Source organism: Macaca mulatta, chromosome 4 (assembly GCF_049350105.2).
Source record: "Macaca mulatta isolate MMU2019108-1 chromosome 4, T2T-MMU8v2.0, whole genome shotgun sequence".
NCBI classification, from domain to species: Eukaryota; Metazoa; Chordata; class Mammalia; order Primates; family Cercopithecidae; genus Macaca; species Macaca mulatta.
In genome coordinates this window covers 105,606,023-105,633,494 of record NC_133409.1, presented here as the reverse complement: position 1 = coordinate 105,633,494, position 27,472 = coordinate 105,606,023, and the positions used below count along the sequence as shown (strand labels likewise).

The 27,472-nt window shown below is 36.8% G+C and overlaps 1 protein-coding gene across 3 annotated transcripts in view; it reads left to right on the top strand.

Moving 5' to 3' along the window:
- The window catches only part of BCKDHB (branched chain keto acid dehydrogenase E1 subunit beta), a 244,293-nt gene that overhangs the window by 21,268 nt on the left and 195,553 nt on the right, over window positions 1–27,472 (top strand). For all 3 annotated transcript variants that reach the window (XM_078001250.1, XM_015136827.3, XM_078001249.1), the window contains exon 3: window positions 1,408–1,476. In XM_078001250.1, coding sequence (XP_077857376.1) covers window positions 1,408–1,476 — 69 coding nt within the window. The remainder of the gene's footprint in view (window positions 1–1,407; window positions 1,477–27,472) is intronic.

Sequence of the window (27,472 nt, the reverse complement as noted above, 5' to 3'; positions counted from 1 at the left end):
TTAGGGCTAAATAATCAAATTGCAATTAGTCCACTTATTACCAGTTAGTTCTCATGTATATTTAACATCTAGTCAGCTTTCTCTTACAGTATGTGTGGTCCTGATATTATATTAATGACTTCCGGATTAAAACCTACTGTGTACTCCTGTTTCTCTGGCATATAGAAAAAAACAAAATACCTTTTCATTCAACTATTTATTTATAAAATGAAGACTTGATTTTATGCTTCCCTTTGGGTTACATTGTCGTTCAACTTGTAATATTTTTGGGAAATAATTGTAATATTTATATATAATTATATAAGTATCTTAATCTTCATCTTATTAAATTATTGATACAAAACCAATTGTTCTTCCACTATATGTTTTCACATTTGATTGGCTTTACTTCATATATGTATTACATACACATATTAACATATATCTATATATACAGTTTATATATGTGTGTGTGCATATATGTTTAATATACCTTGGGCTTCCACCTGAGAATCTGTAGTTTTAAGGTTAAATGAAAAACATTATTTTTTATGGAAAAGTGAGAGCTGGACTAAAGGATAATTAGATCTTGATTTGTTTTGAATGCTACTTGATAATGATTGAACTAGATGAGTAAATTCATAGAGAATGGTGAGTTTTTTTCTTTTGCTCGAAAAAACTGGTTAGGTTCATTTATGAGACTAGCATTCAGCTCTATGAATACCCTCTATTTTAAAACTCCTGCCAATTTCCACCTACACCATTCTTTGCCTTGCTCACTGTGTCCGTCATGCTTGCCTCCTTTCTACTTCACACAGTCTAAATCCCTTTCCTATTTGTGACTGTTGCCTTAGCTTGGAATGCTCTTCTGATGGCTGACTTACTGTATACTGTGTCTCAGGAAAAACCACAGGCCTGGAAGTCTAGAGCATGAGTCATAGTTCTGCCCCTAGCTTTCTGACTTGGCCAGTCAGACTACTTCTCTGGTCTCATTTTCTTCATGGATAAAACAAATGAGATTCTAGATCAGTGATTCTTTCTCAACGGGGGTAATCTTAGTCCCCACTCCCACAACTCTCTTTACATTTAACAATGTAAGCAATGTAAGCCAAGACACTTTCTGTTGTCTCAACTGTGTGTGTGTGTGTGTGTGTGTGTGTGTGTGTGTGTGTGTATAGTAACTGTCATCCAGTGGGTAGAGACCAGGGATGCTACTATATATCTACAGTGCACAGGACAGGCCCTCACAACAAAAGAATCATCTAGTGTAAAATGTCAGTAATGTAGAAGTTGAGAAACCTTGATATAGATCTATGGTCCATTTCTGTTTTGTGATTAAAATGTAAACATTTATATTACTTATTTCTCATGGTTAGTATTATTTAGGAATTATTAAATAAAATGTATTATTTAAATACTGTTTTTCAGTAATATTTGGTGAAGATGTTGCCTTTGGTGGAGTCTTTAGATGCACTGTTGGCTTGCGAGACAAATATGGTAAGTAAATACCTATATACATAGTATTCTGACAGAACTTTTACTAAAATATCTTAAAAATACAAAACATGCCTACTAAATTTTTTGTCATATCCTCATTGTATATATGAATTCCTTTTCATTTCCAACGCCACCCGCAGAATCCTTTGGCCTATATTTCCTCAAATGTCTTCTAATATCCCTCTGATCTAGTTCATATTACACATACACTGTAATTGATTCCAAAATAATTGTCATTAAATGTATTGCTTATTGTGTCATTCTTCTGTCCAAGAACCTTTGGTGTTTTATTGCTACCTGCCTTAGCCAGTTTCAATTCCGTTGCTTCCAGTTCAAGATTCTGCCTGTTGGGTCTTTATTAATGCAAATTTTATCTTTTCGGGAAGAGAGAGAGAGAGGGAGAGGAGGGGGGTTTACTTTTTAAGGAACTGGCTCATGTGATTGTGGGGCTGGCAAATCCACAGGGCAAACTGGCTGACCTGAAACTCAGGCAGGGTTTCTGTTTTAGTCTTGAGGCTGAATTTCTTTTTGCTTGGGAACCTGCAATCTTTTCTCTTAAGGCCTTGTATTGACTTTATGAAGCCTAGTCACATTGTAAAAGGTAATCTGCTTTATTCAAAATCTACTGATTTAAATACTAATCACATCTAAAAAGTACCTTCACAACTACTTCTACACCTGTGTTTGACCAAATATTAATAACTGGGTGCCATAGCCTGGTCAAGGTGACATATAATGAACCATCACATTATCCTTCTTATGTGTTTTATCCCAGCTGATGTCTTTTAATTGGCATGTGATTGATTTCTGCCCATTGCTTTTATTAATTTCATTTGACTCAGTTAAAATCATAAGAATGTATTTTGGTCCATCTTTGAATTCCCACTCTTCTGACTCGCTGTGTAAGGAATGTGTTTTGACCTCCTATTGTTAGGGATACCTTTGAAGTCCTTTTAACATTTTATTTTTTCTCTTAGTCTTGTCTGATTTAGAATTCAGCCAAGCAGTTCACGTGAGGGCTGGGAGGAGCTGATAACTCCCTCTTCTTTCCTTTGGCATTGCTCTATGTTGGTGGTGTGTTCATACAGGGCAAGAGGAGTGAGGGTCTTTACAATTTTTTTTTTTTTAGTTATCTCTTTTTCTGTTCCACTGTTTCTGAGGTTATGTTATACTTAAATCCAAGAACCCATACATGTTCCATCTCACTTATTGGGAACTTCCAGCTTAGTCTTTTCTCTTCCATTTATAGCAGGTTAAGTTTCTGGGTCCAGTCCCTCTGCTTTCTCCTACTTCTAATACCTGCTTAGAGCTTGAGGTAGTTGGGCAAAAGATTATTTTTCCTGATCATTGAGACTCCTGCTACAAACTTTTAGATCTTTAATAAGCAGTTAAAAATCTTTACACATTTGATTTCAAAAGTAATTCATATACATTGTAGAAAATTTGGTAAATACAGAAAAGCATAAAGAAAATAAAAATTGCTGTTTTCAGAGGTAACTTGGAGGTAACCACTGTACATATCTTGGTATATATACTTATAGACTGTTTTTGAATATGTTTGTGTATATTAACTAATATTTCAAACACAGAATTATACTTCTGTAACTGAGTCTGTTCTATATCCAGTATAGCTATGCTGTGGAGCAGTGTCTAGACCTCACGATTCCATCTTGTCTGACTCAGTGTAGTAGCATGCCATGTGCTTTCTGAATAGCTAAGATTTATTCAGCACTCACTGCGTCAGGTACTGTTCTGAGTGTATTACATGTACTGCTTTATTTATTCCTCCCAAAAAAAAAAATCCATTTAGGGACTTGTGTAGGCTGTTGAGTCCTCTGTTGGCTGTCTGCCCAGGTTCTCATCCATGGCACTCTGCTTACCCTTTCTGTCTGGGGCATTTTATCCATGCCATCTGCGGCTCATACACTGGTGACTCCTGAATTTCTATCTCTAGTTCAGACTTCTGTTCTGAGCTTCAGATCTGTGTATTCAGTTTCTACTGCGCATCTTCACCTCAGTGTTCGACAGTCACTTCAAATTCAGCATTTCCACACCTAAGGTTGCTACACCCACCCAGCAAATGTATGCCTCCTAGTGCATTTCCTATTTTGGTGAATATATCACCATCCATTTAGTACCTAAGCCAGACACTGGGGAAATTCTAAATGTCTTCCTTCTTTCTAGTTCCCCACATCCAGTCAAGTTGTACAATTGTATCTAATCTGGCCCATCCTTTCCATTCTTACTGCCCTGGTACTTCAGATCTTTAATTTTTCTCCGCCTGCAAAGTTTTATTTCTTTTCTTAGTAATCACCACTCTGTTAGTCTTACCCTCCCTCCAGTCCATTCCCTATCTTGTTGCCATTGTGATCATTTTAACATGCATATTTCTTAGCAGGACATACAAAATACTTTTTAAAAAAATTTTAAATTTTTTAAATTTTTGAGATGGAGTCTCGCTCTATCACCCAGGCTGGAGTGCAGTGGTGCGACCTCGGCTCACTGCAACCTCTGCCTCCTGGGTTCAAATGATTCTCCTGCCTCAGCCTCCCGAGTAGCTGGGACTACAGCTGCGTGCTGCCATGCCCTGCTAATTTTTGTATTTTTAGTAGAGATGGAGTTTCACTGTGTTGGTCAGGCTGGTCTCAAACTCCTGACCTTGTGATCCACCTGTCTTGGCCTCCCTAAGTGCTGGGATTACAAGCATGAGCCAGTGCGTCCGGCCACCAAAGACTCTGAGAACTACCTACATAGCTACCTGACCTCATCTGCTTTTAATTTTATTTATTTTATCTATTTTTTTACTTTTTACTCTATAGACCTAGGAACTTGAGCTTTTTAAAATTTTTGTTAAAATTAATGTTGAGTTACTGGTTGTTTCTCCTAAGCCCCCTGTTGTTTTTCTTCTTTCTTCCTTTGCACTTGCTATCTGGGTCTCTCTCCCTTGTCTGATTACCTGGTAGACTCCTATTTCTTCTTCAGAAGGTTCCCCTGTGAAGCTCTTCCAGACCCTCCAAGCAGACTCAGACAGTTCTTTATCACGATTCACACTGCACCTCTTACATCTTGAAAGTTGTACTGTAATCCATAACTCCACACCAGAAAGTTGTTAAAGGCAGCAGATCTTTAAGCTGTTCCACAGAATGGATCCCTGGGACCTAATATTGTATCAGACATTAATGAAGTACATGCTGTTGAGTGAATTTACCCTTTGCTCTCACTGTCTCAGGAAGGGGATTTCCCTCTCTCACATTAATTATTTAGGTCTCATTTTATTTTCCTTAAAAAATAGGTTAAAATGGGGAGAAACTAACTCTTAACTTGAAAAAGTCCAGTGCTCTTAGAGGGCAAATTTATCTTTCCTGTCATGGCAGGAGCCTGAGCTAACTAATGGCTAAGTAACTCTTTTAGCTTTGTTGTCAGCAGCTGCTGTGAATTTTTACAATAGTTTTAGGGCAGTGAAGTTACACTTTAATTTCAGGTTGAGGATGTTGATCAAGATGAGAAATTAAGTCACTGATACTCTCTAATGAGAGTAAGTGAGCTTCTGTTTTCAGAAGTGAAGAATAAAGGGAAGGGTGAAGAGAAATATATTAAAATACATTTTTCTTGCATATTTAAAAAGTAACATACTTAAAAAAATTCTCTGCCCTTTTGAGTATAGGGCAGGAATTTTTAACTATACAGAAGCGTAACTGTCTGCTTAGGATCTTTTAAAGATAATTTGTATTTAAAATAACTAAAAGATTATGTTGATATAGTTCAATATAACAGTCAAGTCACACTGCATTAAATGACGTAGCAAATAAAACCCCTGTGCCAGATCAGTTCTCTTTCTGGGGAGAGCTGAATGTTGAGTGAGAAAAGATCCCAGCCAGTAGGTGGCAGCCTACACTTTGAAATGAGAACATCCCTGTTGGCATCGTGCCAGCACTTGAACTGCTGCAAAGCATTTTATATTCCATCAGAAGGCGGAATTTGAAGGACTGTGGGTTACTGACATATGCTGTAAAGCTGAATACTATTTGATATGACAAAGAAGGAATTGCATAATTAGAGGCAATGCTATAAGGAAAGGAAGAGAGACGCAGAGCATTTTGTATTCCAGACGATCCAGATGAGTGTGGATTTACCACCACTAAACTGCTTCTCTTCCTTGTCCTTTGATAGAACAAAATAGTATGAGTGCTTTGAAAATTAAAAGAAATAAAATAGTATGTCCTCATCAACATTGCATTCCCAATGGCAGCTTTAACCACTGTACATAATGAGAGGTATTGATTAGGAGCAACAGCTGGACCTCTCGGGAAGCAGGGAATGGGAGAGGGCAGTTAAAGGTAGTTGATTTGTAGGGTATGTGTGATTTTATGTTGAATGCTACACATGCTTTCTTTCTTTTTCTTTTAAGACGGAGTCTTGATCTATCACCCAGGCTGGAGTGCAGTAATGCGATCATGGCTCACTGTAACCTCTGCTTCCCAGGTTCAAGTGATTCTCTTGCCCCAGCCTCCCAAGTAGCTGGGACTACAGGTGCCCACCACCACACCTGGCTAATTTTTGTATTTTTAGTAGAGACAGGGTTTCACCATGTTGGCTTGACTGGTCTCGAACTCCTGACCTCAGGTGATCTGCCTGCCTTGGCCTCCCAAAGTGCTGGGATTACAGGTGTGCGTGGTGTCACACATGCTTTCATTCAAATAAGTAATGAGACAGATTCCTCATGGCACATACAAAATTCACACTTATTGTCATTCTCTGAGAGAGAGAGAGAGAGAGAAAGAGAAAGAGAAAGAGTGTATGTGTGCGTGTGTGTTATTAAAATAAGATTTTGGTGTGTCAGGTTTAAGGTATGTTTGTAACATTATTCTATACTGATAGAACTATTGCCTGGTTGTGGTTCTTAGTGTATATTTGGCCCACTTATTGGAGGAAATTTAGGTGAGGACAGGAATAGCTGAGAACCTCTTGAATTAGTCTACAGGCCTAAACATCTGCCTTTTCATGGGACTTGATGTTTTTCCATTACTGTATCCATTCCTTTACACCACAAGTGTGGCCTGTCATAGCAGCTTGGGAAAACTAGTATAACCACTTACTTGTTTTCTTATGTAAACATCACTGAAATTGTATAACCAGATACTTTAATACACTGAAGTCAGGTTGGAAAACTAGGACAGGCATTCGGTGAAGGCAAGTTTTTGTCTGTAATATACTAATATTTGGGAGTTGACTTTGGACCTCAGTATCCTCATCAGTAAATTGAAGGGAAAGGACCAGGTGGTCCTCCGGAATTCTTCCAGTGCATACATTTAGGTATCTTTATGGTTTTGTTTTTTAAAAAGAGGAACACAGTTTTTTCATGCTTTGATTCCCTTTACATTTAGAGGTTTTTTTGAATATAGTTGTTGTAGCATTTTGGAACCATGGGGTACCTTAGACATTTAATTTTTTCTTAAGATGTCCCTTTTCCAGCATAAGTTTAGTTAAATTAAATTAATTAATTAATTAATTAATTTATTTATTTGAGTTGGAGTCTCACTCTGTCACCCAGACTGGAGTGCAATGACAAGATCTCAGCTCACTGCAACTTCTATCCCGCGGGTTCAAGTGATTCTCCTGCCTCAGCCTCTTGAGTAGCTGGGATAACAGGCATACACCACTATGCCTGGCTAATTTTTGTATTTTTAGTAGAGATGGGGTTTCCCCATGTTGGCCAGGCTGGTCTCGACCTCCTGACCTCAAGTGATCCGCCTGCCTTGGCCTCCCAAAGGGCTGGGATTACAGGTGTGAGCCACTGCACCTGGCTGCTTTTCCAGCATAAGTTTTAAATTTAGGGGTTGTAAGCAAAAATCTTTGCTCTTATATATTTTTTGTGAATTATGAAATTAATGTCTTTAACAGAAAAAGTGACCTTCCATTATATGTTCTTGTTGCAAAGAAAGGATTACTTGGGTGATACTCATACTCTTGGATTTAGTGTCAGAGTTCCATTGTAGAATGGCAGTCTGTGAGATGGGGGTTTGGTCTCTGGGTTGTTGAAACTAATTTTATTGAAGAAAAAAACAGGATAAAATTCATGAAAATTCCTTAGGGAAATTGAATATGTACATGATTTATTTCCCCTATTGAAGTATATATATTTATGACATATAAGCAGATTGAATACTAGATATAGACTATGAGATGTCCGACTGAGGAATTTGGAATGAAAACAGGTATTAATAAGTTGGTGTGAATCTGGTTTTCTAATATATTTATTAATAATATTTTTAAAGGAATGTTAGTAGCTTTAAACTGCTCTTGATATTACAAAGTTCTTTTGTTTTCCAAAGGTGCACATGTTGGCAGAACTAGATGAACATGTTTAATACGCCTTTTTTTCCCCACAGTGCTTTTTTCACAAACATTAAATTTATTTCTAAAAATCTGTGGTCAAATATACATAACATTTACCGTTTTAACCATTTTTACAGTTCAGTGTTATTAAGTACATTCACGTTGTGGTGTAATTATTCCCACCATCCATCACCAGAACTTTTTTCATCTTACAAAACTGAAACACTATAACCATCAAACAATAACTCCTCATTTTCTCTCTAACAGTCCCTGGCAAGAACCCATTCTACTTTCTATCTCTATGATTTGACTACTGTAAGCACCTTATGTGAGTGGAATCGTATAGTATTTGTCCTTTTGTAACTGCCTTATTTCATTTGTAATAATGTCCTCAAGGTTTATCCATGTTTCAGCATGTGTCAAAGTTTCCTTCCTTTAGGCTGCATAATATTTTGTTGTATGCGTATACCACATTTTGTTTATCCATTCATTTGTTGATGGATATTTGGGTTGCTTCTGCCTTTTGCCTATTGTGTCCTAAGACTGCTATAAATACTGATGTGCAAATATTTGGTAGTCACTGCTTTTTTAATTCAGAAGAACAAAGTTGGAGGACTACAGTTCCTTTTTTCAAAGCTTACTGCAAAGCTATAGTTATCAAAACAGTGTGACAATGACAAAAAGACAAACATTGACGAATGGAATAGAATAGAGAATCCAGAAATAAACCCTTGAATATCTGGTCATTAATTTTTGACAATGATGCCAATACCATTCAACAGGGGAAAGGATAGTCTTTTCAACAAATGATGCTGGGAAAACTGGATATTCACGTGCAGAAGAATGAATTTGGAACTTCATTTAACACCATGTACAAAAATTAACTTAAAATGGATCAAAGACTTAAATGTGAAACTGTAAAACTCTTAGAAGAAAATATAGGGGAAAAGCTTCATGAAATTGGATTTGATAATGACTTTTTAAATATGACTCTAAAGGTATAGGCAACAATAAAAATAGATAAATTGGACTGCATCAAAATTAAAAACATGTACTTTGAAGGACACTATTGACAGGGTAAAATGGCAGTTCACAGAATGGGAGAAAATACTTGCAAATCATGTATCAGATAAGAGATTAATATCCATAATATATAGAGAACTTCTAAAACTCTACAAAAAAAAATCAATTAAAAAATAAGCAAAGGACTTGCACAGACATTTCTCCCAAATTGGTAATTTATATATAAATTGCCAATATATAAATTACCAATGAAAAGATGCTCAACATCACTAATTATTAGGAAATGCAAGTCAGTACCACAGTGGAATATCACTTCATACTCATTAGGATGGCTTAAGAAAACAGGAAGGAACAAGTGTTGCTAAGGATGAAATTGGAATCTTTGTGCATTGCTGGTGGGAATGTAAAGTGATACAGCCACAGTGGAAAACAGTATGTTAATTCTTCAAAAAATTAGAATTTCCATATGATATATGCAATATGCCTTTCTTTTTATCTCATTTTAAAAATCCAGCTGAATGAATTAATATAAAAAATGGAATGGAAATATTGATGCATACTTCATTTACTTTAGTTTTTCTTATTTATTGCTTTGATGACCTTTTGTGATTTTCCAAATAAAGATTTTAGCCACTACTAAAATTAGAATGGGTACAAATGGTCACTGTATTTTAATTTCTCTAATTTATAACACTGACCTCTCAGAACTTTGGTTCTATATGACGTGGATATAGACTATATAAGAATTTCTCAGTCTGTCAGCACTATTCATTTATTTCTCTATTTATTTGTTTAAGAGTCAGGGTCTTGCTCTGTTGCAAGACTGGAGTGCGGTGGTACAATCACACTTCACTGCAGCCTTGAACTCTTGGGCTCAAGCAATCTCCTGCCTCAAGCAATTCTCACTGTTGGCCTGTTGACCAGTGGCTTAACAAATAACATTTAAGAAAATAAGATATTTAATATTTTTTGTAGGATATCAAAACTGGGGAGAAATGGAGGGTATATCTAGTCTAGTGGTTTTCAACTGCTGGTGATTTGGGCAATGTCTAGAGGTATTTTTGGTTGTCATACCTTGGGGGGTGCCATCTGGTGCATGGAGACCTAGAATGCTGCTAAACATGCACAGGGCAGCCCCACCAAATAACTGTCTGAACCGAAATGTCAATACTGTTGAAGCTGGCTGGGCATGATGGCTTACAGTTATAATCCTAGTGCTTTGGGAGGCCAAGGTGGGAGGATTGCTTGAGGCCAAGAATTTGAGACCAGACTGGGCAACATAGCAAGATGACCACCACCCTTACAAAAAAATTAAAAAAAAAAAACTGAGCAGGGTGGCACACAGCTATAGTCCAACTGCTTCGGAGGCTGAAGCAGGATAGCCCAGGAGTTTGAGGCTGCAATGAGCTGTGATCGTACCACTGCATTCTAGCCTGGGTGATAGGAGGAGACCCAGACTCTAAAAGAAATAGTGCAGACAGGCTGAGAAGCTCTGATCTATTTCCATGTAATGTGGACACTGAAATTCGGAGAGGTGGAGTTGCTCAGTGGCAAGTGGTCTAGAGCTCACGCTTCCTAAAACCCGGTTCAAGGCTTTTTGTACTATATATTTTTCCCTCATTTATAAATAAGCAGCTAATTTATGTAAAAACATAAAAATAAGGAATTCTAATTAAACAAGGCTCGTGGGTTTTGATTATTCAAGAAATAAGAAGCTAGTGATCAGAAACCTATATTAAAAAGTTTGAAAAAAATCTATTTTTGTGATTCTCTTGTGAATGAGATTTTCTGAGTGCATTAGGTTATTCTGGGGTTGGAACTACTGCTCTAACCATTGTTTTCAACTTAATTGATTAAACAATAAATGTTAGAGCTGCCAACAGGTGTTCTCTTTGACATTTTAAGCATCAGTCAGAATGTAATGACCTTAAGCTAGTTTTTCTCAATCTTATTTGACAATGGCATGCTTTTAAAAAAGTTCAAATGTGAGCACCAACAGGGGCTTAGAAGATACGCTTGGATTAAGGTGAACAAGGAAAAATGGGATTATAGGTAATTATTGTCAGAAAGTGTAAAATTGATTCATGTATCTTTTAAGCTTCACAAGAATTAGAAAATGAGACCATGTATATTTTATTAAGAACAGTATGTATTAGAAAAGTAAAAGATCTTTGTTTTATATTGTCATTGTCAAATATGACATCCACATCCTCAAGCCACACATCTATGTAATATGGAAGATGTTGCTAAATTAGCTTCCCAAACCTGATTTTTAGTCTTCTAAAAATTTTCTTCTAGACTGATACCTTTAACAGGGGGATGAACCTAGACATTTTTTTCCTTTCAGTATTTAGAATTTCTTGAATTAGTACACCCTAGATATTTAAATTGTTTTATTTTTGACAGCTCACTTTCTAATTTTTGCACATTGAAGCCAGTGAATTTTCTTTTCTTGTGTATTTGGAATTGCTTATTTTCTGATTCAGTTATAATTTTTGGATTACAAGGCTTTTCTTTTTGTTTTAAACTTCCCATTTCAACCATAGATCATGGGGAAATCTATGTACATAGTTGAAATTTATTTTAATGAGTAATAAATATTAGATTATAAAATCAAATAAAATACAAATATATATTGAAATGTTAAGAGAGTTTAACATAATATGTTATCCACTAAAAAGATGAATTCTGTTAATCCTAAGATGAGTTATAAATACTGTCTACCTATTATTGCTCAGGTTGAATGTCAGGTAATGTGTAACTTCCTGCCATTCCTGTGTAGAGCTAACACATACATAAAGGTAGATTAGAACATAGAACTATTAAGTACTAGAACTATATATTTAGCACTTTTCTTTCAGATCTTATAATACCTTTTAGAAGGCCATAGGAGTCCCTTTGGGACACAGGAATAGGAATAAAAACGTAAAAATAATACAAAGTTTGAGATTTTTACAAATTGGAAAAATGTAGTAGTGCTTACCCTGAATCTCTCTATTCTTCATGCTTTTGATTACCATGCTACAATATTGGCTGTGTTGGGGGAGGAGGAGTGTTGAAAAAAATTTTGCTTTTGTGTTTCCTTGACCTAACTTTAAGACTATTTAAAGTTTATTTATCTTTTGTCAGAGTCATTTTTCTCTTTTTTAAAGAAAAACCACATGCGGTGAAGGAATTAAAAATGGGCCTGCTGCCACTGCTATTTTGGAGATTCTTAGAGTAGCTTAGATCAGTCCAGTTAGGAAAAAATTTTTTTCTCTTTCAAACGGTGCCGCATATTCCTTGATTTCAATTTCTCAGAAGTCTGGGAGATTATCAGTGTAACATTTCTACCAAATTTCTCAAAGTTAAAAAAAAATCCAGTGAAGAGTATCAATAAATACAGACAATTTAGATTCCTAAAATTATCAAGGCTGAAAAAGGATCAGTATAACAATTTTATGGAGGAGTTCAGATTGGTCAGTATCTGGGGATGCTTGTATTCTCCCATCCTGTTTTGTTCATCTTAAAACAGATCACAAAGTCTATTAAATTTCAACTGCTCCTCTTTCTAGGAGTTGCATGCATGATAATCATAGCAGCTATATGGCAGCTTCACGTTGACACTGTGCTCAGACATTGAGTTGATATTGTCACTTACCTGAAGTCACTTAACTGTCTCAGGAAGTTTGAATCTAAATGTGTAGGTTATTACACAGCAATACATTGTGTGCCTCTAATTCTGTCTTGGAAATCCACTGTTATCGCCTTAATGCAGTTATAAAGTCACATAATAATAAAGTTCACTAGGAAAAATTATTTTCCAGTCAGACTAGGAGGAGCCAATAAAAACAGCTCTACGTGGAGGACAGTATTAATGTCATTTGCCAGATATTTGTTGAGGGAGGCTGCCTATGCAAAAGTCATAGAGGATTAGAGCACCGTGCTTTGTTTTCTGTTCCCATTTAACATAGATGAGATTTCTTGGTTGCTTTGATTGGCAGAGTTGATGAAGGATCAGTTAGGTAAAGATTGGCAATGTCATGTGCTAAGAAGTCACTTGTGAAGCTTGTTGGACAAAAAGTTTTCAGTTTCCTGGTGAGCAGCTACACCCAAAGGCAGCTTTAGCAATGAAATGCTTGACCTTCTCTTGTGGCATCCTGCCATCCCTCCCCTCTAGATCCTCTGGCCACCAGCCAGAAGTGGTGGCATCTAGCCAATCATAAATTAGTCAAAGGATTCTTATTCTGTAATACTGGCTCTTGGAAACTCTAGTATCTTTAGTAATAAGGAATTTCTTCTCAGTTTCTGGGCAGGGTGTTCATTTAACCCATCTTTTCTCTTTTCCGGTCTTTGCCAGCTTGGAGTCTAGCCGAAACAAAGAAACTTGTTTCTAAGCCAGAAGGAAACACACAAACCTAGTAGTACATCCTTAATCAATATCCTATAGACAGTGAATTTGAGCACTTCCTTCTTTAAAAAAGTGGAGGTTCCTCAAAACTCAAAAGGAAACTTGAAATCACTTCAGGGAACATCTTAATTCTGTATTCAAAGGCAGAAATACAGCATATTAAATGGTATAAGCCCACTAGATTTATTCAGATCTAAATTAAGCACTGATAGGATGGATCTGAAAAGGAAAACTTATTGTGTTCTCAACAAATTCATAAGTCCAGTCAGGCAACTCAGACATTTGCATGAAGAAGGCACTTTTTCTTTTGTCAAATAGAGATTCTGCAAAGCTTCTGTCCAAGAACTCTTTAGCTTTTATAGTATATAATATGTCAAAGAAAGTTACAACTCTGATTACAATGCATAACTCTCTATATGAAAAGAGAAAGTTTGATATCTTGACATACATATAATGCACTAGTTGTGTTCTCTGTAATGATTGAATTAATCCTGCAATTTGCTGAGGGTGAATCGGGAGGGGAACCTGGATCTGTTGGGAACTTCCAACCTGCCCAGTGCCTTCTGATTTCTCTTAGACACTTGTAAGCAGAATTTGAGCCAAATAGTCTCAGTGAAGCATTCCCTTCATTCATTTCTGGCCGGATTAACTTAATTTGCCCTCATTTCTAGCTCACCCTCTTTCTTTCTTAAAGCCTGAAGTAGAAGGTTGTTCATGAACCAGCTTAAACTCCCATTACATTTAAGTATTTTAGTAAAGTAAAATTTCAGTAAAATTTGTTCCCAATTTTACCAGTCTGAGTGATACTAAGCTGCACAGTATTCGTTTTACTAAGGGAACAACAGCCAAGTTACTGCACGGTCTTTCACTGTTTAAATTTTCTTGTAGCAGTGTAGTGCCACTGCTGTTGTTATTTCCATCCCACCTTTCATTTTCCCTAGAATATCTCCATGTTCCAGGGAAGTACAGGATCAGAGAATAGGCAGCGTTCTTTCTGAGAGTTGTGCGTAGTTACGTAATGTATTAGGATTTTCTTGTTCAGTTTTATTTTTGTAGATCCCCTTCTGCTATTATTTGTGTCTGTTTTGGTTTCTAATTTCTGTCGAACTGCTAAGGGATTTGATCCAACTGTTAGCATTTGATGTGTTTTCTCCCTTCAAGAACACATGGACTCTATCTTTCTCTTGTGAATCCCTCTTGTGGAGGCTTTAGCAATTAGTTGGGCAGAGTCTTGCCTTGCCTGTCCTCTTCTTTATTGTGCACAGCCATGAGTGGACTGTTGTCCAGCCTCTGGAGCATACACACAAAAGCCTGTGTCGATGGTGCAGTAACATATGTATCAGTGGTCCTTGCCTTTGCTAACATTGTGGTATCAGGAGTGCTTGAGGGGACTTTCCCCCAAACCACCTCATGCATACATCAAATCTAAGTAAAAACAATGGGCTTGCTGTGAACATGTAAGTTTAACACAAGCCCACTGGCTTTTGTTTCCAACTAGAATGGTTCTCTAAGCTCCTCTTACATAGATATTTTGGAGCTTCTGCTGCCTGGCAACTCTATCAGTTTTATTTGGTTGGGTCAGTTTTATAGTTTCTGCAGAACTGGAAGCTGGCCATTTAAAATAGCCTTGGTTCCACTCACACATGTGATGTGATTGCTGGACCAACTGTTCACAAGTTGTGAAGAGATTACAAGACAGTAGTGGGCTGAAATACGCTCTGTAGAGAAAGGCTGGTGTTGACTGATACCATTACCACATTGACCAGTGGGTACAGTAAGTAGGTAGTTACTGTTAAAGTGTAATAAACACCACCAGGCTTTGTCTAGGCTAAGGCACTTCTTTAGTATGCCCTGGGATCACTTGGGTTATTTTCCTGGTTACAGAGACCAATTTATTAACTCTAAGAGCTTGTTGGAGATGCCATCCTAGGAAGATATCTACCTTCCTAGGATGTGTATGTGTGTGTGTGTGTATATATATGTGGAAAAAATATTCGAAATGGGTTTCAGACAGCTACAACGCTGTTTGCTTCACAGCACTGCTTCCCTCCCTTGCCCATATGCTGCAGTACTGACATGCCAGTCTCACCCCAGAGATTAGGAGTTACTGGTTTGGAATGTGGCCAGGGTTTTGGAGTTTTAAAAGGTCCCCAGGTGTTTCAAATGTGTAGCCAAGTCTGAGGACTACTGCTCTGAAGGTACTAAAATTTTAAAGATGTGGTCCCTGCCTTTAAGGAAATCACAGTATACACAGGCCAAAGCAAAATTACATGGAAGTAAAATAACAGCGTAAGAATGAAATAACAATATAAAATGATAAAAATAATGCCTAGTCACTTTGTTTCTTTTATTTATGCTAGAATTTAAATGGCAGAATTAAATTGTGCATTGAGAGTTTTCATAGAAAATGGCAGCTGAGACTTCTGGAAAAAGAAACAATTGAACATAGGCATCTACTTTTGTTCCTCCCAAAACCCCACTAAAATATCAAGGGATCTTCTTTTGTAAAGGCCTAAATCCGCAGGGATGGGGAGAATGGGACTGGAAACAAGCTGAAGAAAATGCTGGAAGCTGGAAGGTAAAGGGCTTAGGAGGCTTGGAAAAACAGAATCTGGAGTGGGCAGTGGGGCAGCCAAGACCCAGCCTGGTTTACATTAATGAATTGCCCAAAGGCTTAGGAATTGGCAACATCAAATATTTCTGGGAATAGGGATGAATGGAGTGGGGCTTTAGAACAGGGAGAATTGGTTGAAAATTTTTTCAGGAGCCCCTCAGATCCCTAGCTTCCCTCTACCACCTGGAAGAATCTGGAGGTTCATTCTCCAAGGAGAATGTATTAATAAAATACATCTAGAGGGAAGGAAGGCTGGGAAATGTAGTCTTTGTTCTGTGTGGACATGTGCTTAGCTAAAGCTCTGAGGTTCTGTTACTGCAGGAGAAGGGGAGAATAAATATTGGGGGACAATTAGCAGTTGGTACTATGCTTACCTACACACATATTTGCTACATTAACATAATATTGATAATGATGTTGATGGTGATAATAGTAGCAGCAAACTCTTAAAGTGCTTTTTACGTGCCCAGCACTGTTCTTAGAACTTTATGTATATTAACTCACCTAATTCTCACAATCCTGTAAAGTTAGTTCTGTTCTTATCCCACTTTGCAGATACAGAAACTAATGTACAAAGAGGTAAAATAACTTCCCCAAGTTTCACAACAGAAACCAGGCCTGAGTCCTCATCTTTCTGTGATTAAACCTGACATTGTGATTAAGTTTGAAGAAACTGATTGCTAATTAATGTTGTTCATTGTATTGATTTTGTGTTCTCTTTGAAGAAAATAGTAGTGATGTATGTGCTCAATAAATACAAGGAGTTACTGCTATTTTTATAAAATTATTGTATGTTTGTACAAATTCAAGTTGCATTAGAATACAAATAATTTATCCTTTGATGTCTATTAACTTTTTATGTTTAAAAGAGGTTCATACATTTTGAAGACTATCACAGAAGGTGGTAAGTGGAGTGATTAAATTGTACTTTAAAACATAACTCTGGCCACAGCATAGAGAAGCTGAGACTAAAAGCAGGGAGACAGGGGTGAGGTGATAGCTGAGTCCAGGGGTTGTGACCTTCAGTGTGCATCAGAGGCCCATGGAATGCTTCTTAGATCATAGAATGCTGGATTTCACCCTCAAGATTTCTGATTTAGTAGGTCTGAGGTGGGACCCAACAATCTTTACTGCTAAGAAGTTTCCCGAAGCAGCAGCTGCTGCAGGTCTGAGAACCACAGCACCTGTCTGAGAGGTAATGAGAGTCTAAATTGTGGTAGTGCAGGGGAGGGGTAGGTAATGAGGCATCAGTCAGGGAGAATTGACAGGATTGTGATTCTTTGAAGTTGAGGTGAATGGAGAGGCAAGGATCCAGAGCAGTGGTGAGGGGTTACACACTGAATGAACTTCCTGTTGGGTGTTGCAATTAGGAGGCCATTGGTACTTGCTGACCTCAATAAAAGCAATTTTCATGGAAAAGTAGGGTCAGACATAGATTAGAAAACTGAGGTTTTGAGGAGATAGGTTAAATCTTGTAGTATATTGTAGAATACCTTTAGATTTCTTTAGTTCTGAAATACTTGATTATACTCTGTATCCCAGCTTATTTTAGCAGGCCTTCTGATTTTGACCAAACTAATGCTTCCATTGTCTTCATGATACTTTCTGACTTTCCACTCACCTTTTGCTTAAAAATGGACCTGACATTTTTAAGAAGCGTCCATATCTACTGTATTTCAAGTGAAACTCATCCTTCTGCATATATGCTTATTAGTTTCAGATCAGTGTGGAAACCTTTCTGCTAACATTTTCTTCTGTATGGTGACTTTTGAGCTCTTTCTCTTAGATCTTGCTTTTGGGTCCTCAAAACAGCTCAGATTTAAGACATCAGAGCTATCAAGCTCTGCTGGTTTTACTTTGGGGTTTCTTTCACTATTATTTCCATTGCCACTATCATAGTTCATGCTCTCAGTAGTTTTGTTCTGAATGATTATAGTAATTATAATGAGTCTTTGTTCTCACTCTTCTTCCTAGTCTTATTTAATTTAAAAATATCTGTGAGATTGGTTTCCCCCAAATAAAGCTTTGATAATAATACTTCTTTGCTTAAAAGTCTTCTCAATGTTTAATAGTAAAGTCCAGTTTTCATAGCTTAGTGTAAAACTTTTGTTTTTAGCTTCAAGTTTTTTCCCCCATATTCTTGGCTGCACCCACACTAGCCAGCAGTTGTCTCCAGTCTTCTCTGCCTGTCTGCCTTTCTTATGCTGCTCTGTCCCTCAGAAAGCCCTCTCTTTCCACTTCAAATCCAACCTCTATTCTGGACCCTGCTCATCTTCCTTATAGCCTTTGCTATCTAGAATTCCTTTTAACTGTTGTCTATTTCCATCTCGTACTGTACCTGTAACTCATTATACTTATTTTCAACCATGTATTTACTTATATATAACATTCACCTTCTTGTCTCCCACGATGCCCATAATAGTGCCAAACACAAAGGTTGGTTGAATGAATGAAGAATGGGAAACCAGTTTTGATTTAGTGCAAATAAAGGAAATAAAATGATGATTCATTTAACTGATACAGTAAATATATTGCATATCAGTGAATGACTTCTAATGGAATTTTCTAAAGCTAATATAAGTGACAGTAGGAACCTCTTCTAAGCATAGTCAATCAAGTTTGCCACCTTTTTTTTTTTTTTTTTTTTTTTTTTTTTGAGATGGAGCCTTGCTCTGTCACCCAGGCTGAAGTATAGTGGTGCAATCTTGGCTCACTACAATCTCTGCTTTCCGGGTTCAAGCGATTCTCCTGCCTCAGCCTCCCAAGTAGCTGGGATTACAGGCATGGACCATGACACACAGATAATTGTTGTATTTTTAGTAGAGATAGGGTTTCACCATGTTGGCCAGGCTGGTCTTGAAGTCCTGACCTCAGGTGACCAGCCTGTCTTGGCCTCCCAAAGTGCTAGGATTACAGGCGTGAGCCACTACACCCAGCCTTATCTTTTTTGATTGTTCAGAAATCTTTTTTATTTAACTTCTTAGCTTTTGATTGAGTCCTAGATATTTCAGTGAGCTGAATACTGCTCTTAATATATGTGAAACGTCACTGTTACGTTATGCTGTTTTTGACAAGCTTGTTAAGCATCACTTGGATGATACATGTGCATATACGTGTACTTATTCACACATGAATTCACATGTATTTTACCTAAGATTAATATGGGCCAACTGTGTTTTTATGCAGTGGACTATTAGATGGACTAATGGATTCACCATCCTGATAAATGATCTGTACCAGTTAGTTTCTGCTTTTTGATACATGTCATTGATGTGTTTTCTGATTCTATTTTTATTTACTCATTGGAGTGTGAACTGGAAAAATGCTGTACACAAGTAATTAGATTGTAGAAGTGATGTGTGGGATTTGTTTGTTATAATTGATTTTAGATGAAGAAATTTAGAGCTAGCATAAGAAATGATGATGTTGTAAGTTATGAAAACTAGAAAACATTTCAGATTTAGACTATTATGATATTATTTAATTTTTAAAATTAACTTTTTTTTTGTTTTTTTTTGGCCAAACATTAATCATCTGGGGCTTTTAAACTGTATTGTGTTTGGGACCATATTAAGGGTTGTAATTATGGTATCCGTGTTTAGCTGTGCCTGTATATAGGCCTTGCATTAGTTCCAGTAGCAGTGAGACTCAGATATTTTGAAAGAACAATATCAGATATAGTTAGTGAATATTGCTTATTTTCTGGTTAAAACTGATTCTTCATTCTCTTGAGCTTTATTTTATTAATAGGTCCTCAATTTGGACTTAGAATTCATTTAATGTCAACTTTCTCTTGTTTACAAAGGGGAAAGCTCATTGATTTTTCATGCTTTGTCATATTGTTCCCTTTGTTTCTGAGAAAAGGGCACCAGCCTATTTAGATAGGGAAGTTTAGGCTATTTATAAAGCTAGGCAGGTTAATTGAAATTGACAGCTTGGTAATGTCCTCCTTGGTGAATGACGCACAAGGGTTTTAGATGATGTTGGCATGCTGTTTTCACTTATAGTCAGGAATCAGCTGGAGGAATTTATGTGCTTTGAGTTCTGGTGTTGACGTAGGTACTGGGTACAGATATGTTTTAGGAAACATCTCATTTCCATATAAATGAAGGAAGATTGAAAAGAAAAATTTAGATGGCTTGCCCTTAAATTGAAGCTAGTATCACAAGGATGATGAAAATACTCCTTTTGATTTTCTGGAAAAACAGCTTTGGTTGTATTCAAGCACTGTGGAGTCGTTACAGGTTTATTCAGAAATATTTTTGTATTCTTTTTTTTGGAATCTGTTTATTCAGCATCAGCAATGTGTGCATTAATTTGAAAAACTGCATTTTTATTGTGTATTCCTCCAAACTCCAACTTAAATCTCTTAGGTTTTAGATTGTTCCATTTAAGAAATTTGTACAGGTACATAAATAAACTTGATTTTAATAAAAGAAGACTGAAATAGTTTTTCTTTCTTACATGACAAGACTGTTATTCTTTCTTTTTTAAAGACATAGTAAATATCAGTTTGCCTGAAATGAGTTTTTGTGTTTTTCTCTTCAAGTGTCACTTAAAGGAGAGGCTAACAAGCTTAAATAGTCACTTAAAAGAGAGTCTAATTTAAGCTTAACTAGTTATATAGTCATATTCCCTGAAACCCAAACATTCAGGTCATAATTATTTGTTTCATTCATGACAGGGTGATTTCCAAAGTACAGAAATTTTCTCTCTTAGAATCACAATGAGCATGCACAGAAGCAAATTTCAGCTTACAAAAGTTAAGAAACACTAGTGGTTAATTTATTGTTAGTAATATATCTTCTGTGGGCCCATAGCCTTATTAAAACTAGCACTGGACAATTCCTGAAGATATCTGGAGCTCTTGGCATTCTGAGTTGGTCCTGTATTTCCAGGTTCATGCCGGTACCTTTATGGATCATCATGTGTCTTATATGGACCTTACTCAAATGTTACGGCAAACAGCACACAGCACATAGCTCAGGGACCCTTGAGGGGACTAGTGTAGAGTCGGGGCTTTTAAGTGGGTGCTTGCTTGAAGGAACTGTGATCTCTTATGATAAGTTGCCGCTCATTTCCAAGCAGTGCTTGGAGGGCTTTGGGCCCCCTTGGTTGGGTTCAATCCTTGACCTGTGTAGTTTCTAAGTCGCTGTAGATACACAGCTGCAGCAGTAACATTGTTCTTTAATCCAGGAGTTGCCTTTGATCTTCAGCCCTTCATTCTCACTCTTCGGGTCTCTTTTTTGCAGAAGGCAAGCAGTGGCCAGGCTTCCTGTTTATAGCCTCCCTTTGTCCAGTGGTAAACCTCAGGATTTTTGGATGAAGATCTTTGGATATGTGCCTCCTTGGTGTCCATTCATGGTCTTGCTAATGGAACAGGATTTGGGTTCATAGTTTAGAATTGCCTGTCACAGCCCTGCTGTCATGGCTGAACTTCCTTCCCCACCCCACCCTTCATTCCAGCTGGAGAGATAATGCTTATTGTTGAGTGATTCAAGGCACTGTAGACATCTTCTAGCTGGAGTAGATAGAGTTTGAGGATAGTGGATAGAGTTTGAGGGTGAGCACAGTACATGCCTACTGAGATCTTCCAGCTGATGGTCTGGGATCCTTAAAGACCATGCAACATCCTCAGTACTTCTCAGTACCAATTGTCAGGGGATTTTCGACTGCCACGTGCCTCTCAACTAACAACTGTTAAGTCCTATTGGTTCTATAGTGTTTCTCAAATTCTTTCTCCTTTTTATTTTCCTCAACACTATCCTGATAATAACATTATACATCTTATAAAATGCTTTATGGTTTGCAGAGCACTTGAATGTGCTTTATCTTATCTGATCCTCAGATCAGCTCTGATTGATAGCCAGTTTAGTTATTTTTATCCTGATTGTGTGGATGAGGAAACTGAAGCACAATCCAAGACCACACAATTGGTAAATGGTGGAACCACATTTAAACCCATATATCGTGATGCCAGAGCCCACGCTTTTAAGCACTGTGGTAACTTGCTTATATACACCAAACTTTCTATCGTTATCTCCCACTACTGTTTTTAATCCTCTTATACTTCAGCCTTCTTGGTTCGCTTCCCAACTCAGAATTTGCCCTTATTTCCTGCCTTTGATCACACTGTTCCTTCTTCTACCTGTGCCTGTAGAAATTCTGCCCATTCTTCAGTGCCTAATTCAGTGTCTTCTTTTTCATAAAACTTTGTATGAGTCCTCCAAGCCCAAAATAATTCCCCTCTCCTCTAATAGCATTTTATTTGTATGTCATTTTCTTACATCACAGTTATATTTGACTTATCTTCCTATCACATTGTAAGTTGCTTGAGGACAGGATGGTGTTTCATTTATCCTTTTATCATTTGTAGCAACTAACTACAGTGCTTTGTACATGGTCAAGTACATATAAAAACAAATTATATCAAGTGATATTTTTTTACTGGGTCAGAACCAGAACCTCTGATGGTGGCAAGAGGTGATTTGGGAGAGCTTGATACTATCTCTTACAACATCTATCTAATAAGATTAGGAAGGTATATTTGAGAGACTATATCTTCAGTTTGCTCCTCTTCCTAGGATGCAACGAATTCATTAAAGATCTTATCTAGATTGTGACAAACAGCTCTTTGTTCATCTTAAGATAATTTCATTCCAATGTTCCATAATTTTAGTAGTCTCTAATCTACTAATTGATAATAGTAATTGAATTTCTTGGCAAACAAAAGAAGACCCAAATTTTAAGTATCAAAGTTATTTTTGTTTTACACATTAAGATTTCTTTTATAATGTATTAGAAAGTAAAAGTACTTTTAAAAAGTTATGAACAACTTCAAGAGCATTTTAATTTTTTGATAACTATGATAATTAAGATAATTTGTTGAACTATAAGATTGATACAGTAATTTGGAAGTTTCACTTGAATCTGAAATGATTTGAGGGCTTTTATCTATTTGTTTCCCTTCCCCATACCCATTGTTTTAATAAGTGGATTACGTAAAAAGAGCTTGACACCTTGCTACTAGTAACATCTTAGTTTTATCCACAAGTTTGGAGATTTTACACTACCTTTTTGACATAGAAACATGCATAAATTTTCACAGAGTAATAGTGGAACAGTGTTAACAGTGCTATCTTGCTATGCAATTTATTTATTAAATCAAAGTTTGAAGTAGCCATCTTTAAAAGGCCTATGACACAAACAAATGGAAGAACATACCATGCTCATGGATAGGAAGAATCAATATCGTGAAAATGGCCATACTGCCCAAGGTTATTTATAGATTCCATGCCATCCCCATCAAGCTACCAATGAGTTTCTTCACAGAATTGGAAAAAACTGCTTTAAAGTTCATATGGAACCAAAAAAGAGCCCGCATCTCCAAGACAATCCTAAGTCAAAAGAACAAAGCTGGAGGCATCACGCTACCTGACTTCAAACTATACTACAAGGCTACAGTAACCAAAACAGCATGGTACTGGTACCAAAACAGAGATATAGACCAATGGAACAGAACAGAGTCCTCAGAAATAATACCACACATCTACAGCCATCTGATCTTTGACAAACCTGAGAGAAACAAGAAATGGGGAAAGGATTCCCTATTTAATAAGTGGTGCTAGGAAAATTGGCTAGCCATAAGTAGAAAGCTGAAACTGGATCCTTTCCTTACTCCTTATACGAAAATTAATTCAAGATGGATTAGAGACTTAAATGTTAGACCTAATACCATAAAAACCCTAGAGGAAAACCTAGGTAGTACCATTCAGGACATAGGCATGGGCAAAGACTTCATGTCTAAAACACCAAAAGCAACGGCAGCAAAAGCCAAAATTGACAAATGGGATCTCATTAAACTAAAGAGCTTCTGCACAGCAAAAGAAACTACCATCGGAGTGAACAGGCAACCTACAGAATGGGAGAAAAGTTTTGCAATCTACTCATCTGACAAAGGGCTAATATCCAGAACCTACAAAGAACTCAAACAAATTTACAAGAAAAAAACAAACAACCCCATCAAAAAGTGGGCAAAGGATATGAACAGACATTTCTCAAAAGAAGACATTCATACAGCCAACAGACACATGAAAAAATGCTCATCATCACTGGCCATCAGAGAAATGCAAATCAAAACCACATTGAGATACCATCTCACACCAGTTAGAATGGCAATCATTAAAAAGTCAGGAAACAACAGGTGCTGGAGAGGATGTGGAGAAATAGGAATACTTTTACACTGTTGGTGGGATTGTAAACTAGTTCAACCATTATGGAAAACAGTATGGCGATTCCTCAAGGATCTAGAACTAGACGTACCATGTGACCCAGCCATCCCATTACTGGGTATATACCCAAAGGATTATAAATCATGCTGCTATAAAGACACATGCACACGTATGTTTATTGCGGCACTATTCACAATAGCAAAGACTTGGAATCAACCCAAATGTCCATCAGTGACGGACTGGATTAAGAAAATGTGGCACATATACACCATGGAATACTATACAGCCATAAAAAAGGATGAGTGTGTGTCCTTTGTAGGGACATGGATGCAGCTGGAAGCCATCATTCTTAGCAAACTATCACAAGAACAGAAAACCAAATACCGCATGTTCTCACTCATAGGTGGGAACTGAACAATGAGATCACCTGGACTCGGGAAGGGGAACATCACACACCGGGGCCTATCATGGGGAGGGGGGAGGGGGGAGGGATTGCATTGGGAGTTATACCTGATGTAAATGACGAGTTGATGGGTGCTGACGAGTTGATGGGTGCAGCACACCAACATGGCACAAGTATACATATGTAACAAACCTGCACGTTATGCACATGTACCCTAGAACTTATAGTATAATAATAATAAAAAATTAAAAAAAATACAAAGGATAAAAAGGCCTTTAAAAACTTATTCCTAATTGAGGAAGTTTTCTTGATCATTTTTATTCCTGTTTTCTTAATGTGCTTTTTATTTTATTTCATTGTTGGTAGCGAGATCATGTACTGTGACAGTTTTATAGTAGCTATCTTACTTGCATAGGTTTTTGGAGAACATATGATGGAATTTTAGGATGTTGTCCTCAAAGACTTACTACATTCAGATTAGCTATTTAAAAATATTTTGTATTTGTGGCTGTGGTGCCAGATAACAAGGTCTAATTTAATATATATCATCATTTGTGAGTTGAGTAGTTTGGAAGAGACAATGTAGGGAAGATACTTCTCTAGAAGAGGGAAGTTGATTCAGGTGTCAAGCTGCCAGTTACTGGCTATTAACTTTGGGCTAGCCACTTAAGTAACAATTCGATTTCCTTATTTGAAGACTATGGGGTTACTGGGAAGGTTTTCAATAGCACTAGGATTTTGTCATTTTGTAATTAGTTTTTCTATGTGCTCTTTTATACCCAACCATAGTTTTTACAGATAATTAAATTATCACATTGATTCTATCACATTAATTCTTTTATTCTTAATTAAAGAACACATAAAAACCCTTGTGGAATTACTGGTAAAAATAACCTTGAATTTCTTTATTTCCCCAACAGATACAATATAGAAATGCACTTATATTCTCTTTAATTTAGAAATTCATTTTAAAATAAAAGATTAATTATCCCATAATAATGCAGTTTTTTTTTTTTTTTTTTTTTTTTTTAGGTTTTCTCTTTTTGAGTGCTTGGTTGTTTGGGGCTTAGTTGTTTTTTTGGTGGGATGGGTGAGAGGTTTCTAAAATAGTGCTTTTAAACATTTGCCACAGCCTCCATGGGTAGTTTGTTTTAAAAAATACTTTTTTCCCCCCTAACTTAGTCTTAAGTAGAATTTTTCTTCTAAAATTGAACAGTGGAGCCAATTATTTTATTTGTCCATCTTCTCCCTACCTGGGGTATTGTTTCTTTAACTGGTGTTAACTTCCCCTATGTGTCCATGAATGTATTCTGGGAGTTCTCACATTTTCTGTGAGATTTAAAATTTGGGGTTTTACTGTCAACAGTAATGTTGAAAAGGTAATATAATCATTTTCTGGGCCATCTGAATCATCTGCCATGTAACTAGATACTACCACATAGTCAAATTAGTGTTGGTGTTTATTTATTGTGTTCATGGTATGTGAAGGCCAACTACTTCATATTATCTGAAGTGTATGAAGCTTTCACTGGGATTCAAATAACAAACAGTGCTAGGAGCATCCCTGCTTGCCACACCCAAAAGAACCTGCATTATACAGATAACATTCAAGTTGTAGGCAGATGAATTTTACAGGTTCCATTTTTTAATAGAGCAACTTGTAACAGTTCATTAGAAGTAAGTATATCAGTAAGTACAAAAATAATTTTCTATACCTGCTTCTAGTGATAATTGAATAAGGCACACATATAATGCAGATTTCAATATGGTTGTGATACCAACCATATCTTGAAGTGACTTCCTTAAATTAGTGTTCAAGGACTGCTTGTTAGTGGTTTTGTTTGGTACGAGGTCTGATTATCCTTAACTGGTTAAGGAAGCCATGAGGTTATCAGTACTGTTTTGTACAGTGCATTTAGGTGATTAGGTATTCTTTTCATTAGAATGATTGAGGTGAAAACAAAAACAGAAAGAGATTAAATGTATTACCAGACTCAAAGCTTTGTTGGTGGTGTCATTTCAGCAGAAAACCATTGTTCATTATGCCATATTTTTCACTGTTAATTTGAATTTAAGTGGTTATGTAGTTATTTTTGTATTTAATTTATAAATTTGTTTTGGCTTTGTATTTTTATCACGGTAATAAATGCTAAGTTATGTTTTGTATGTATTAAAATAACATATTAAAAGTGGTTTAAGTTGGCATTAGGGGTGTAAGAACACATTTTTTCCCTTAAAAGTTGTTTAGTACTTCGTTTGAGAAACCTCAGTCTATGATACTGAACATTATTGTATCATAATCATGATGGCTAACTTTCAACTAGATGTTTTCTATTTCATTTTCTATGGGTTGCTTAAAATTGTGACTTTATCCTTTTCTATCATTAAAAAAATTAATTTCTCTAGTACATAGCTACCTAAAATCATGACATAATCCACTGATCTGTGTGTGGGTAGTTGGATATTCAAACTATTGTTATCTGGTCTGGTTTTTAGTTTCTGTGATTTTTGACTGTCTTTTCTATTTTAATATTACTATTTTGGGTATTCATTTTTCATTCATTCATACATTGAACAAATGTTTTTAAAATTCCACTATGTACAAGGGACTGACTCTTCTAGGCACTGGAGATTATTGGGTGAGAATTTTTTTTTTTTTTTTTGAGATGGAGTTTTGCTCTTGTTGCCCAGGCTGGAGTGCAGTGGTGAGATCTTGGCTCACTGCAACCTCTGCCTCCCAGGTTTAAGCAATTCTCCTGCCTCAGCTTCCCAAGTAGCTGGGATTACAGGCATGCACTACCACGCCTGGCTAAATTTTTTTTTTTTTTTTTTTAGTAGAGATGGGGTTTCTCCATGTTGGTCAGGCTGGTCTCGAACTCCTGACCTCAGGTGATCCACCCACCTCGGCTTCCTGAAGTGGTGGAATTACAAGCGTGAGCCACTGCGCTCGGCCGATAATCTTTATATTTGGGTGGGTCTATTGTCTGTCTTCACTGTCA